Source organism: Cardiocondyla obscurior, linkage group LG19 (assembly GCF_019399895.1).
Source record: "Cardiocondyla obscurior isolate alpha-2009 linkage group LG19, Cobs3.1, whole genome shotgun sequence".
In the NCBI taxonomy this organism is placed as follows: domain Eukaryota; kingdom Metazoa; phylum Arthropoda; class Insecta; order Hymenoptera; family Formicidae; genus Cardiocondyla; species Cardiocondyla obscurior.
In genome coordinates this window covers 4,150,202-4,164,772 of record NC_091882.1, presented here as the reverse complement: position 1 = coordinate 4,164,772, position 14,571 = coordinate 4,150,202, and the positions used below count along the sequence as shown (strand labels likewise).

The 14,571-nt window shown below is 34.7% G+C and overlaps 5 protein-coding genes across 8 annotated transcripts; 2 read left to right on the top strand and 3 right to left on the bottom strand.

The window, feature by feature from the left end:
* Positions 1–87: 87 nt before the first annotated feature.
* Cog6 (conserved oligomeric Golgi complex subunit 6) lies at positions 88–3,031 on the bottom strand. Of its 3 annotated transcripts, none has more exons than XM_070669594.1 (9): positions 2,787–3,031; positions 2,405–2,679; positions 2,163–2,307; positions 1,882–2,093; positions 1,570–1,793; positions 1,106–1,497; positions 857–1,018; positions 550–711; positions 88–475 (listed from the first exon to the last, which is right to left on the bottom strand). In XM_070669594.1, exons 1-9 carry the CDS (start codon positions 2,862–2,864, stop codon positions 242–244), a joined length of 1,884 nt encoding a protein of 627 aa, XP_070525695.1. In that variant the 5' UTR covers positions 2,865–3,031; the 3' UTR covers positions 88–241. The 3 variants fall into 3 exon arrangements, with proteins under 3 accessions (XP_070525695.1, XP_070525696.1, XP_070525697.1); XM_070669595.1 differs by having other exon boundaries at positions 317–495; XM_070669596.1 differs by lacking the exon at positions 88–475 and having other exon boundaries at positions 850–1,018.
* A 171-nt stretch (positions 3,032–3,202) lies between these two features.
* Positions 3,203–4,490, top strand: Selt (selenoprotein T). The gene is made up of 4 exons (XM_070669649.1): positions 3,203–3,509; positions 3,700–3,829; positions 3,899–4,082; positions 4,155–4,490. Exons 1-4 carry the CDS (start codon positions 3,376–3,378, stop codon positions 4,283–4,285), a joined length of 579 nt encoding a protein of 192 aa, XP_070525750.1. The 5' UTR covers positions 3,203–3,375; the 3' UTR covers positions 4,286–4,490.
* Positions 4,481–6,149, bottom strand: LOC139110081 (PITH domain-containing protein CG6153). The gene is made up of 6 exons (XM_070669642.1): positions 6,004–6,149; positions 5,547–5,720; positions 5,262–5,305; positions 5,116–5,190; positions 4,914–5,018; positions 4,481–4,829 (listed from the first exon to the last, which is right to left on the bottom strand). Exons 2-6 carry the CDS (start codon positions 5,715–5,717, stop codon positions 4,622–4,624), a joined length of 603 nt encoding a protein of 200 aa, XP_070525743.1. The 5' UTR covers positions 5,718–5,720; positions 6,004–6,149; the 3' UTR covers positions 4,481–4,621.
* Positions 6,150–6,813: 664 nt separating this feature from the next.
* Positions 6,814–8,230, bottom strand: Emc8-9 (ER membrane protein complex subunit 8/9). Its single transcript, XM_070669657.1, has 5 exons — positions 8,002–8,230; positions 7,642–7,718; positions 7,455–7,524; positions 7,248–7,342; positions 6,814–7,148 (listed from the first exon to the last, which is right to left on the bottom strand). The coding sequence occupies exons 1-5, from the start codon at positions 8,203–8,205 to the stop codon at positions 6,977–6,979; spliced, it is 618 nt and encodes a 205-aa protein (XP_070525758.1). The 5' UTR covers positions 8,206–8,230; the 3' UTR covers positions 6,814–6,976.
* A 281-nt stretch (positions 8,231–8,511) lies between these two features.
* On the top strand, positions 8,512–14,564 carry Madm (MLF1-adaptor molecule). 2 transcript variants are annotated; one of them, XM_070669598.1, is made up of 11 exons: positions 8,513–9,315; positions 10,725–10,811; positions 11,482–11,706; positions 11,804–11,934; positions 12,253–12,347; positions 12,763–12,846; positions 12,919–13,206; positions 13,354–13,513; positions 13,598–13,784; positions 13,863–13,982; positions 14,106–14,564. In XM_070669598.1, the coding sequence occupies exons 1-11, from the start codon at positions 9,187–9,189 to the stop codon at positions 14,409–14,411; spliced, it is 1,812 nt and encodes a 603-aa protein (XP_070525699.1). In that variant the 5' UTR covers positions 8,513–9,186; the 3' UTR covers positions 14,412–14,564. The 2 variants fall into 2 exon arrangements, with proteins under 2 accessions (XP_070525700.1, XP_070525699.1); XM_070669599.1 differs by lacking the exon at positions 10,725–10,811 and having other exon boundaries at positions 8,512–9,315.
* Positions 14,565–14,571: the final 7 nt, after the last annotated feature.

Below are 14,571 nucleotides of genomic sequence, written 5' to 3'. Positions count from 1 at the left end.
GGCGGCAAATTAAATTTAACTGTTCTTCTAAAATTTTTATATACTAGTAAAAAAATTTAATCTTTCAATAAAGACAACCGTGCACAATTCGCGAGTTAAAACGTTTAATAAATTATACATCTTCTATATTTGTAAAGAGTAAAACCTATACTTGATTTTATATACTTGTCATTCAGTTCAAATCTGTACATATGTATATGTATATAATATCATATAATATGTAATGCTTCCAGGGATATAATTACTGCGAAATTAATGTTTTAAGAAGGTCGTCAGGTGTTCTAGAAAATAAACCGCTCGGGTTTTGGTACAAATTTTTCGGATCGTGACAGGCATCGTATAACTGTCTGTATATAGCTCCGATCACTTCGAACGATCGCTTCTGAGTGATTATACGATGATTGTTGCTCTGCAACAAACTTATTTGCGGTAGCAGCAAGACGTCCGGCATAACTAGAAATGCCTCCAATTTATTCTGTAAAACGACATGAATTTCTGTCGTCAGTCATACAAGTATTATTCTGTATTTCTTGTGAGTATAGTACTTACAGTAAACTCTTTCACACTAAGCGCATCCATGCCGGGTATCGACGAAAGCGGACCCTGATCACGTCCTTGCAAGATGGTATAAATTGATCCAAGGTTTAGATGCGCAACCAAAGAACTAGCTTGTTCCGATGTAAGCGTGTCGATTTGCGCGTCCGATTGTGCCTAGATTAATTAATAATACATAATATTAATATAAAATATCATTGCAATATTGCCAAAGTCTATTAATATACCCTACTAAATAAAATGATGAAAAGGATATAATTTCTTTACGTCCGAATCTAATACGTATAAACTAACCAATCACCTGTAACCTTTCTAATCTTTGATCCATATACTCGTATAACGCCAGCGTCGATTGTATTTGATGCATACAGTTGAGAAGATAGACAGCCATGTCCACAGTTGGCAGTCTGGATGCTGTTTCGTTAACTTCTTGAAGTAATGGATCGATGATACACGATACGATCTATCGGTTATAAAATAAAATAAAATAAAATAAAATAAAATATAAAAGAGAAAAACTTTTTTTAAAGAAAACTTTTTTGCGAAATACCTGCAACATATCTCTTTCCCTGTCTTCAGCTATACTGGCAACGGACAGTATTTCATTTAGAAGTGACAACAGTCTAGAAACTGATGGAGCAGGGATTAAATCATTTCCAGGAGGTTCCGCACGCTCTCCGAGAGCGATTCTTGTTTCTCTCTGCAGCCTGCTTAGAAAACTTTTCTCGCTTAAGCTTAACAAGTCTAACAGGGTCTGATCTAAGACACTGTCGGGTATGACCTGCTCAGTAATAGCGCGATAAAATCTGATTAAAGTTGTAACCGAGTACAATACTGTTGCTGGCGCCTCTGTAGATATAACGTGCTCTATTCTTGATTTTAAAGGATGACATAATCCTTCCGTGATGTTACTTAACGCCTGTTTTACTTGATCTGACACGTCTGCAATAAACAAATTCAAAATTAGTTATCTATTCACATTCAAAGGCTCAAAAAAAAAAAAAGGCAACTTACCTGTTTTATCGCAGCCTTTCACTAAAATAAGAATATTCTCTTTTTCTACAGGAATTGCTTGATGCAACCATGCGAGCATGTCACCGATATATCGCTTAGGATCGTTAGCGTGCATTTCTATAGGATTAGCCGTTCCACCAAAACCTTCTCCTAACGTTAGTGCATCTATAAAAAATCCCACCAATGCTGTTCTCCTAGCTGCACAATATTCATCCAAAATATACCTAAAAATATTAAATGCATGTCAATTACAATAAAAATAGCAGGTAAAAAAAAAAAAAAAAGAATATTCGCACACGTTAATTAGCTTACTTAAATAACACTGGCCTATCTTGTAGCTTACTCATAGCTTTAATGAGTAATGGAGCCAAACGCTCATCTTCTATGTTTTTACATTGAGTTTGTGTCCATCGGTATAATCTTTCAAGCGCGGATTCCTGCAGCAATGTCATTCTTTGCATGATATCCAGAGCCAATGTTTGATAACCAGATTGCATCAGTACTCTGCATTTACTGTGAATATCCTAAACAAAAATAATAACGGTATAATAACAGAATTATTACTATTAAAAACAAATGGCTTTTGAGAATACCTGTACTTTATTAACCACAGAAAAAAACTCTTCAGTTATAGGTGATTCCCTAGCAGATCCATGTAATACAGTCATCTCAGATGGAGTCAATTGGAAATTTCTAATAAATGCATTTGCAACTTCTTGTTGCATGGCTAATGCTTGACTAAAAATAAAAGCAAATAACTCTCACTGTGTATTATCCAGAGATGTATAAATATATATATATATATATATATTTTGGTAATTAATTATCAATTTACCTTTCACTTTGAAGCTTTGTAGTCTGCTCAATCAATTGTGATGTTTGAGTCTTTGTAACTTGCAAGCGGTTAGTCATAGACTGCACAGCCGTGTTCATTGCTAAGACATTCTGATAAACGTCATCCAAGGCATCCTTTACTTCCTTAAAGGCACCTAAAAATTCTTCGTTTATTGCCAGACTCCTTCTCTCTATTTTGCTACGCAGGTTTCGACGGGAGTTCAATGTATTTTCAGTGAAGAAAGTTGACAGCTCTTTCAAAGCTTCTAGCGTGTCCTAAAATACAAAATCATGTAAATTATTTGGTATGTAAAAATGTATTGAGCATAGAAACTTATCGCAGATTTCCACACGCTCGACTCGTCATACAAGTTGTTCACTACCTTGTCATGCTCCACTCTGGACTCCAACAGCTTGTTAACTCTCCGCACCAGGGCGGAGTTAATGTTTTTCTCGCTCATTGTGAATTTAAACTTTCATATTCATCAGCAAAACATAACCTATACAGAAAAGTAGATATCGTCGACGTGGAAAACGAAGCAGCCGACGGCTTTCTCGATGACTGTTCGAACGACAGCGAAATAACCAATAAGATTTCATCCGCGAGCAGAAGCGACATGCGCACGAAACAGCCTGCCAGCCATCTGACTGTTGGAAACTGGAACGAGCATAATTTGTATTCTTATCGGACGGACGAGGAAAATCCTCTTTCCGACGCGATCTGGAATTTAATCGTTATCAGTACCGCGATAACAGTGTCTGGTAGCAAAATTGGGAAAGTTAGGAGACTCGCAATAAGTTGTGATAGTCGTACTGTCATACCTACGCATAAGCTCGGGAGAGGGCTGGGAAGAAAGGGGGAAAATACTTTAGTGGTACTATGCAGTAATTCGATGCGTTCAGTTGCGTTTTATTGCCGCGTGGACTTGTGGGACTATCGTTTTCAATGAATTGACGGGAAACAAGATAAACATGCGCTGGTTAATACGTTTATGTGCCCTCGCGATTTTGCTGGCGCACAGCATAGAGGCAAACAGCGCCGTTAACGAGGCGCCGTTAACCAAGCTCGGTGCAAAAACCGGGCCAACTCTCAGGTTTTTTTATTGGTAAGATTTAATAATTCCTCTTGTTAATTTTCCACTAAGGCGTCTGTAATGGACGCGCAAAAAGTGGCCGTTAAATTGCTCTAAGACGCGGACGCTTGATAGGTTTCTCGCACGATTCCAAAGACATGACGAAATTATTTATCATCGAGCATTATACTCGGATAACAATAAAATCTCTTTTCCCTTACAGCTACTCGTGTGGCTACAGAAAAGCCTTCGAACAATATGTGAATATTCTTAAGCAAAAGTATCCAGAACTCCATGTCGAAGGCGAGAATTTTATCCCACCAGGTTACAATATGTTAATTGCAAAAGCACTGGTAATTTAATAATATATTTTAATAATTTATGCTTTTGTGCACAACTCTCTTATGTTTTAATTTGTTTAGGGAATGCTGAAAATAGTCATAATATTTTTAATCATAAGTGGATACAATTTTGGTCTACCACCAACATCAATTTGGCAGTGGTGTATAAGTAATCGATTTTATTCCTGTATATTGATTTTTTTGATTGGTAATGCAATAGAAGGTCAATTGATTTCGTCGGGTGCATTTGAAATACATTTTAATGGTAAATATCTCTCTACTAATGCCAATATTGAGAAGACTCTCGAGTGTTGAATTGGATATGTCTGTATTTCAGATGTTCCTGTTTGGTCAAAGCTTGAAACTGGCAGGATACCACAGCCAGTGGAATTATTTCAAATAATTGACTTTCATTTAGACATGCAATTCTCAGAAATGGATGTAGGAAAGATCAAATTTCAAACATAAAACAATGCTATTTCATATTCTAAATCAATCAATTTAAATTGTGTACCATGCCAGAAAGTTTGTTAATGGTGTAATGTGATGAAAATAATGTACAATATATTTGTTAAGTAAGTAAGGTCTTCACTGTACATCTTATCATAGAACGTAATTCCAATAAGACTTGTGAATGTAATTGAAATAAAGCTGTTACCGAGATTTCTTATCATTGCGACTTTTTATTTAAAAACGTTTTATTAATACCCACCTTTTGTAATAGAAAGAATATTATTTTACAAATACCTTTAATATCTTCCCAGCTTTTAAAAAAATCTCGCAAATAGATTTTGATCTCGAATATCATTTAATTATCTTACTGGCTTCATTAATATCTGTCGGGTGGTCGCTAATGAGCGGACGTGCTTCGTATGTACAAATAGTTACACCATGCTTGTGACTTGGTGTCCATTCTCCTTTGAGACCAATGTAATAGATTCTTATTTGTTCGGTGTTTCTGTCACCGGTGAAGTACAGGCTTAAATGTTGCACCGATGAAAATTTAACCGTTCTGTAATAGTATAATTTACGTAACACACAAATTTATTTATAAAAATTCTTAAACTTAAAAATATTTGCAAAGATGAATTATTACCTTATGGGATATTCATGTATTCCATATGTATCTGTAATTAATTCAAATTCCTGCTCAGGGTTGATATTGACTTGATCAAATAACATGTGTGGCCGATTTTTATATCTATTTTATATATAAAGTTATTGGAATATATTCTTTAATTGTACTTTAAATATTCAACATAAAATTCTTTTTATTGAGAAATTTTTACTATACTTACAATTTTACCGTTTTCGGTAAATTGTCTTCATCTCCAACCACAATAAGACCCTTTAACTTAATATCTCCAGTGAAACTGGAAAATAAAAAAAAAACAACCGATATGAAATCTATTTATTTTTATAAAAATTACATCTTTATACTTACGGTATGTTAAACAAAAGCTCGGCATCGATATCACTTTCTACATACTGAAATAAAATGAGGAAAATATTTCATAAAATAAAAAATACACTTTGCATATACAGAACGTCCGGTTCGTTTTGTTAATCCCGAAATTTGTGAGTGGACACGCTTTCGTCTCGCGCTCACTCACCCAGTTTCTTTGTCGCTCTTACACACATTTTATTTTTTATTTTAACAACGGCTACGAATTTTACAAGTAATAAAACGAATTGGACACTCTGTATAAAAAGAAAATATAAGTATTACCTCTGATCTATCCAATCTTTCTTCCCAAGTTTTAAAGACTCTAGCACCACTACCTTCCTCATTTTCATTTAAACATTGTACTCTATCTTTATCTATTTTTTGGTACAAATTATAACTGACTCCTAATTCTACGGTATCATGTGCACTGCCACAATTACACTGACGTTCCATAATCTGTTAACAGAAAATATAAAGGCATGAATACGTACGCAATTACAGATGAATAATTTCATTAATATTACGTACAAAAAATCTGGGAAAGAAATATCTATCTATATTTAAAGTACTTGTCACATATCTTGATTTCTTTCTAAATTAATGTGTTATTAAAATGAGGTTAGATTCGCACAATAAGATTTTCTTAATTATCGTAACAATTGCAATAAAATAATATTTTCCGTAGAACTTTCGTTACTAATCGAAAGCCGAATAAAAGCAAAAAGTAATGTATATTTACAAGGTCCTGAGGAACTTTTTACGTTAAAGCTCTATCTTCGTCAATCTGCCTTAGCCGGTCGGTAAACAAAATATACTTGTCGTAGAATTGTGAACTGATGTATACAGGGTGTATCATTTCATATTGACAAACTGTCAGAGTTAGATAGGTCTTGTGGATACAAGTTAATAAGTCCTGTGCCATTTTGCAAAATTCTCAATAGTTATTAAGAAAAAAATTAATTTGTCTAGCGCGAGAGCGACAAGGAAGCTACGCGTGAGGAGCGCGACAGGCGAGTAGCTAAAAATGGTGCCGTCGCCTGTCGCGCTCACTCACGCGTAGCTTTCTTGTCGCTCTTGCGCTAGACAAATTAATTTTTTTCTCAATAACTATTAAAAATTTTGCAAAATAGCACAGGACTTATTAATTTGTATCCACGAGACCTATCTAACTCTGACAGTTTGTCAATATGGAATGATACACCCTGTATATATATTCTAATATCAAACTAAGACAGGTATTTTTTCGATATTTCTCCATTTTATTAAAGTTTCGTTTAAAGAAAATTATATGCATAATATTAAAGATTAAATTTATATTTTTTAAGATATTACACAAAACTATTTTTTAAAGAAGTATATTTCATTTATTTACTATATATAAATAATATAAAACTACCGGAATTTTATATAAAAAAACAACTTTCTTAATTCAATGTCTATAAGATATAAATTTCTGTTAAACTTATAAAACTTGAATTAAAATTTTTTCATTAGAAGGAAATACATGATACATACCAGACCATGGAGTGAAAAGTGGATTGAGGTAAAGTTTTCTTTTTAAAAACAGGTGATATTCATTTATAAATTCTATAGCGTATGTACATTTGTTACTTTGCATATAGTGAATGAAATATAGATAGAGTGCAACGTAACATATAAATAAAACAATCTTTGTATGATCTGTGTGTGTGGAATGGTTGCATCGTCATTTCTTATGTGTGCTTGTCAACAGCCTCGTCGATAATTTTATTTAACTTCTGATTCTGCCAGTCAAGAGCGATATTATCGAGATGGTTGTCGAAATCGACCAGATTCCTATACTCTTCAGCTTTCAGTAACGAAAACATTGTGTCTGTATGAGCAATGTTGTCTTCATAAATTATACTGCAACAAAAAGATTATATAAAACGGCCGCGATCAAATAAAAATAATTTTGGGGAGATCTGCATTAATTTCCACACAACATTTAAAATAAATAATTACTTTGCCTTATCCTTTGGTTTCCATTTTCCTTCTACAGATTGTGAAATTCTTAATGGACTTGAGCCCATTCCTAGAGTCACTTCTCGGTTATCCACCTAAAAACAAGAATAATAATTAGAATAAATAATAATAAGAATAAAAGAAAAAAAGAATAAAGACTTTCTGAATTGTAAAACGTTATGATGTAGTAAGAGATGAAAAACATACCACTACCAGCAGTGCATTGTTGAAGTTGTCTGCAATTTTGTCTGCTATTCTGTGAGCTGGTCTGTCTGTGCTACATGAACAACATAGAAGTGAATGAAAAAATGTAACGTAAAAAACATGACGCTAGTTACATAAAATAAAAAATAAAAAAAAAAATATATATATATATATATATATATTAAGATACCTTAGATCATTTATATTCTCATTAGCCAGGTAATAACCCACCAGTATAAGGCCTTTGCTTGCAGCTAACTGATCCACCTGTAGTAACATTAAATTAAAATTACAAGACACTGTAACGTTATTATGACTATTACTTTAACATTTCAAGTAAAAAAATTAGCAATAAAGAAAATAATAAACCGTGAGAACGCTCGCGATGACGTATCGCCCTTCCGGTATAGGTTAGGATATTGACACGTTACGTCGCCTCAATGGCTTTGATTTCCACACGTGCCAGAACACGACGTTATAAAGTCGCGACGGCAAACGCGATTTTGCGAAATCTTTTTATCACGGCAGCAAAAATCTATCGAATATTTACCAAAGTAAGAGCGATTTCCGCCATTGGGGAAACGTGTAGGCATATATGAAATAAAGGTATCGCATCCTCGACGTATAAATCCGTCCTGCCGTCCTTGCTTTTTTGTTTGCCGAGCAGCAGGCCATTTATTGCACAATGCGGGTATTTAGCTGCGTGTAAAATAATTTTGCAGTACGCGCGAGGCGAAAAAAAAACATTCGTCATTGTCAAGGGGTGCACTGAAAACGCAAGCAGACGTGGACGTGGAGGAGAGTGGAGACGAGAGCAGACCAGAGGGAATCAGTCTTGCCAGCTGCGTTCCAAAGCCCATCGAAAAAAATATTTCGATGGTCACACTACCGTTGGCAATATTGAATACGGGCGCTCAAAATATGGCGACCTTTATATAAGAACGGAATATTATGAACACCGCCCTATGGTCTAGATATATTAGGTTTATGGCTAATAGATGACGCCGCGATCGCGCCCGAAAGGTGTATCGCCACTTGAACCATTCGGGTGGGTGAACGTGACCGAAGACGTAACGAAAATGAGTGCCAGAGTGTGTGTACATCGAGGCATTTTCGGTCGCAATAGGGAGGTTTTATTTTGACAGTGCGATACGCGGACGGGTAGCGCGATGTGTATCACCGCGGCGCGTCCCTGAGCGAAACCGAGTAACGTCCAGTAGCGCGCGTACGTCGTGTAAGATCAGAAATATCGGCGCTCCGGGTCTCAGCTAGTTGGTGACGAGCGCCGAGCGGGCGTGCTGCGTGCACCTGCATGTGTCACTTGTGAGTGCAGTGCCAGCGAGACACGTAGTATTTACCTACGCGTTGTTACGCACCAGTAACACGCGTTGTTACTTGGTTATTGTTGTTATTGCTACTGTCGTTGTCGTCGTCGTCGCCGTCGTCGTAGTCGTAGTCGTAGTCATCGTCATCGTCGTCGTCGTCGTCACCGTCGTCGTCGCCGTCGGTGTCGGTGTTGTCACAATCACCGTTACTGCAGCAAACTTGAACGTAAACGCTACTGCTGTTTTATCGTGTACATTCGCTATACTTTAGAAGTCAGTTCGTCGCCGATCGTCAACCTGGTGGGGTGCCGTTCAATGTGAGATTAGAAGTGAGAGTACTACACTGGAGACCATCACCAATGAGTTTGGCCTGCTATTTGCCGCTGACTCTCTAATTGCAAGTGTGTGTAATGCCCGGGAGCCGCTCCAGCACGGACCCAGAGCACAAGTCACCGCGTGAAAGTGGTGAAGACTCAGAGGATGAGAGCGAGATCCTGGAAGAGAGCCCGTGCGGGCGGTGGCTTAAGCGCCGGGAAGAGGTATACCTTTATTACAATCTGCATTCAACTGTGCTTCATCTCATCAGCTCCTTTATTCCTTCCCCTGCTCATCCATTTCTAAGTAAGATACAGCCTTACTTTTGCATGCTACATCAGTTTTTTGCATAGAACCTGTGCACCTACATGTCACAGGTCAAAAGAACAAGAACATTCGAAAGATACTTTGTTCTTTTACATATTTTTCATCTTTAATCTCAGTTCCATTTGTCACAGCCCTTAAAAGGTTATTTATCATGTATATTTTAATTGTCTTAACCTGTGTTAAAACAAATATATGGTTGAATTATCATACATATACTAATTATTAAAATTAATGGTTTTAACTATTTATTTAGATAAGCATTATCAGAACAACTTCCTGTGTTAAGTCTCAATAATTATAATAATTTATGTGCTACATACTAACATGGAATAATAATCTTTAAAATATTATATTCTTAGTTATCTTAAAGATTAGTATTTTCACAACATATTCTTACATTGCTGTTACTATGACTTGTAAATATATTTATTAGTTAAATAAATATATTTATAAGTAAAGAGACTCCTTAGGTGTCCTCTTTTTAATCTTATTCATACCTTTCTGCAGCTTAATTTACAAATATGTTTCTTAAACAGCAATGACATTCACAAATATAAATTTGTTAAATTTCTTTTTGTTTCAATTTCCTTATAGTAAATATTAGTACAACTCATTTCATGCTGCATTTATACAGGTGGTTGTGTGTATCCAGATGGTGCTGTTATAAAATGTTTTTAGATTATAGAGATTTTTCTTTGCATGAAGTGTGTCTTTGGATTATTGTGTATGTGTGTGTATATGTGTGTTTCATTACTTGGCATATCTCATCCGTATTTTAACATATATCAAATTCTTGGCACAAATGTCTAACCAATATTAGGGTTTATCTGTATTTTACTTTGTTCCAAAAATAAACTGATGATCTCTTGCTTTTATCCAATATACAAATCAATGAAATTATTTTGATTATCTCTACTTGACATGGCATTTTTGCTTTTTTGTATAAAAATAATGCAACCCTTATTGTACGCATTACACCATTATATCATTTTAATAATGGAAACTAAAATGCATTTCGTTACTACAAATAATATTGTAAAGCGTTTTTTTATCTAACATTGCTTATTGTGACATGTGCACTTCTATTTTATTTTATTATAGCTAAAGTTTTTTTTTTTTTTTTTTTTTTTTTTTACAATATATTGTTACTTCTTTTAACAATTTCAGCTTTTTTTTTATTTTACTGAAAGTAATATATTTTAGGAGATAGATAAAGATATTATTTCTGTGCATTTTTATGCATCGAAATAAATTCTTATCTGCTCGAAATATTTTATATTAATTGTGGAACGTATGCCTATTTCAGGTGTATGTAGGTTCCAAATCAACGTTAGCCGAAGGTTCTAACTTTGGATCGACGAGAGGAACTGAAAACGAAATTACTGAAATGGAAGTATGTACATTACAAAACAGGAGACTGAATGATTCCTATGTTTTATTGTACTTTTGTTGAGTTTTTTTTTTTTTTTTTTTTTTAATTTTTTTAAGTTAATTTGTACAAAATTACTCTCGTGAATGAAGGCAATAACAATTTACGTGCATTATATTGTTATTGTGGAACAAGTTCAACATTGTTGTCAGTGACGTCTATAAACTACTGTGACAAACCCTCTTCTGAATTATCTCTCCCTCCTTGAATTCCTGACAAGGTCACATTCATGTAATAGTAAATGAGCGTTGAAATTGTTTCAACACCACTTTAAGTAGACTTAAAATGGATGATTACAGTAATACAATTCATTATACTATATATAGATCTCCATAGATCGCACTGAATAAATCTATTTAATCACAGTTTATAAAAGTTATTTAGCATATGTTTTTATAAGCGTTTTTTTTTTCGATGTATTAATATTTATATGTTTAACAAACACGAACAACATTATGCGAAAATACTGGAATTTAATTAGATAATAATTACGCGTAAAATCGGGAATAATTAGATGTAAAGACTACATACCAGAATAATATTGCGCCATGTGTTTAGAATTTTTTTATAGTTTAAATTTTTTTTCATTAAGATAAACCGCGTACATGGATTAAAGATTAATTTTTGTTCACAGGTGGAACAACGAGATGTTCCAGGAATTGACTGTGCTTATCTGGCGATGGATACAGAGGAAGGTGTTGAAGTCGTATGGAATGAGGTGCAATTTTCGGAAAGGAAAAACTTCAAGGCCCAGGAAGAAAAGATACAACTCGTTTTTGAGAACCTTACGCAACTGGAGCATCCTAATATTGTTAAATTTCATAGGTATTGGACAGATACCCATAATGACAAACCCCGAGTAAGTTTAAGTAACAATATATAGCTATAAATTCATGTCTAAATAGATGCGTGTAAAAAAAGAAAAGAAATATACGTTTATTAATTAATTTTTTTAGGTTATATTTATAACGGAATATATGTCATCTGGGTCCCTAAAGCAGTTCCTAAAACGAACAAAACGCAATGTAAAAAAATTGCCTCTACAAGCTTGGAAACGGTGGTGTACGCAAATACTTTCTGCTCTCAGGTAATAATATATATTGCAATCAAATCCCGAAATAAAATTAGAACTAGTTTTTATTAATCAGAATTAATTTAAAATCTATTATTATACTTTTTTATATGGATTTTCAGTTTTTTACACAAAATACAGTTCACGCGACTTCATCTGCTTTCAAGGCGAAAGAAAAATCTGTCGCTGTATGATTATGTTACCATCGAACAATTTTTGATTAGTAAAAACGGGTTCTAAACGGATTTTAAACTTTAACTGTAACATATACAATGTATGTCTTTTCATATAATTTATTCTCGATTTAAATATGTTTTATTTCAAATTTTTCAGTTATTTGCATTCCTGTTCACCTCCTATTATACATGGAAATCTTACCTGTGACACAATATTTATTCAACATAATGGACTTGTAAAAATTGGTTCGGGTAAGTATGTGTAAGAAGAAATATGCTTTTCTTGCCGTGTAATGTATATAGCAGTGTCATTTTCTAAATAAAATTAGACGGTACGTCAGTGTTGTACATTCGCGCGAGCATGCGTATACGTGCGAGAGTAAATTCATATATATTATACATGAATTCATGTGTGATAAATTTATATTATTACACAATTACTGTTTTCTAGTCAAAAACAGTTAATATAGTAGCAAAATAATTGTGTACCGAGTGCCTGACATAAGGTGTCCCACATTTAATAAGCCAATAAAATATCTTGGCAACTATTCCGGTAAACAAATATGTTTTAGATAAAATTAAGCTCGAGAGAAAAAATAATACTATACTTACTAACGATGATAATTTCTTACATCTGTCGAGTTACAACACATCTCTTTATTTACAGTGGCCCCAGATGCAATACATCATCACATCAAAACTTGTAGAACAAACATGAAGAATATTCATTTTGTGGCCCCAGAATATGGAAGTGAGTGTACTGTTTGTATGAACGAGGGGTTACATTCAAATTATATTTAATTTGTTACCTTTCTGCATTAAGATTCCGTCACACCTGCCATTGATATTTATTCGTTTGGGATGTGCGCTTTGGAGATGGCCGCGTTGGAAATTCAGGGAAACGGTGATACGGGTACAATTGTTACCGAAGAGAACATCCAGAAGACAATAGAATCTTTAGATGATGTTCAACAAAAAGATTTTATTCGTAAATGTCTTCAGGTGGACCCGCTTAGAAGACCGAGTGCGAGAGAGTTGCTATTTCATCCCGTTCTCTTTGAAGTACATTCTCTCAAGTTGCTCGCAGCACATGCCTTGGTCAACTCGGCTAGTAAGTTGAGAATTAGAGGGACATTGTGACCTGTGCACTGTGATATTTAATTTTATTTTACAATAGCTGAGATAATTAAAATTGCATCGTAAAGATAATTGTAATAGTTATGATGATAAGTCGTACGTAATCTGGATTATTTTACAGCTAACATTTCGGAAACAATCACAGACGAAGTGTTACAAAGGCTATATGGACCAGACACCGTAGTCGCCGAAATAAAGTATCAAGGAATACCTCCGCAACAAATTCGTTTAAGTGATATTCCCGTTACGGAGAAATTAGAGAAATTTGTTGAAGATGTAAAGTGAGTATCTCAGTCGTGAGATACATCAGCCTGGATTTTCTTATATTGGATAAGTTGGTAACCAGAGTGATTTTACATTGCCAGGTATGGAATATACCCATTGACTGCATTTATGGCGAAATTGCCTCCGCCTGTCCGACCGAGGGCAATATCGCCCGAAGTGACAGAATCGGTTAAATCGGTTACACCCGAGCCCGTGGACGTGGAGTCTCGAAGAGTAGTTAATATGATGTGTAATGTTAAACCTAGAGAAGATAGTAGTGAATTACTAGTGAGTGACACATAGAATATTTTAGTGAAACAGCTATAGTTTATGACAATTTGTATTCTATATTAGTATATTTTGCAGATGACAATATTGTTGCGAATGGATGATAAAATGAATAGACAATTGACGTGTCCTGTAAATCAAATGGACACGTCGATGCTTCTCGCACAGGAACTTGTACATTTTGGATTTATTAATGAGGTAAGTTACGCGATATCGTTTATGGGCAATTTTGATTTGCAAAAATAAGTTAAATTAAATAATTAAATAATTAAAGAAATTAATTAATTGAAAGACGACTTAATAAGACGTTTACTCTTACAGAATGATCGTGATAAAATAGCCAATTTAATTGAGGAGGCATTGAGGAGATACTTTAACAAGCAGATGGTGACGCCGGGAATGGTATCATTAACTAATCTTCCTACTCAAACTACTTTATTGCTGCCTGGTTCGGAATTTCCATGTCTGCAACACTTTGACAATTCCGTGTGCAACGCCACAACATCCAATAGTGATAATGCAACTAACCTGCTGCCAAAAACCTCAGGTATACCTGTGTCAAGTAACAAAACGAGTAAACTTCACGCTGGTGCAGAACCGCCGACAATCAGTGAGAGCGGTAGTTAACCATCCATGATGTCTGATAACTCAGTTCACTGTGCCACTTTGCACGCTTTATGTATAGACTGGCTATGTATTTTTATATTTAAGTAAACGGAAACGAGAGGAATGGAAGTAAAACGTGGGAGGGTGCCGTGGCTACACCCCTAACCTAAATATGACTGCA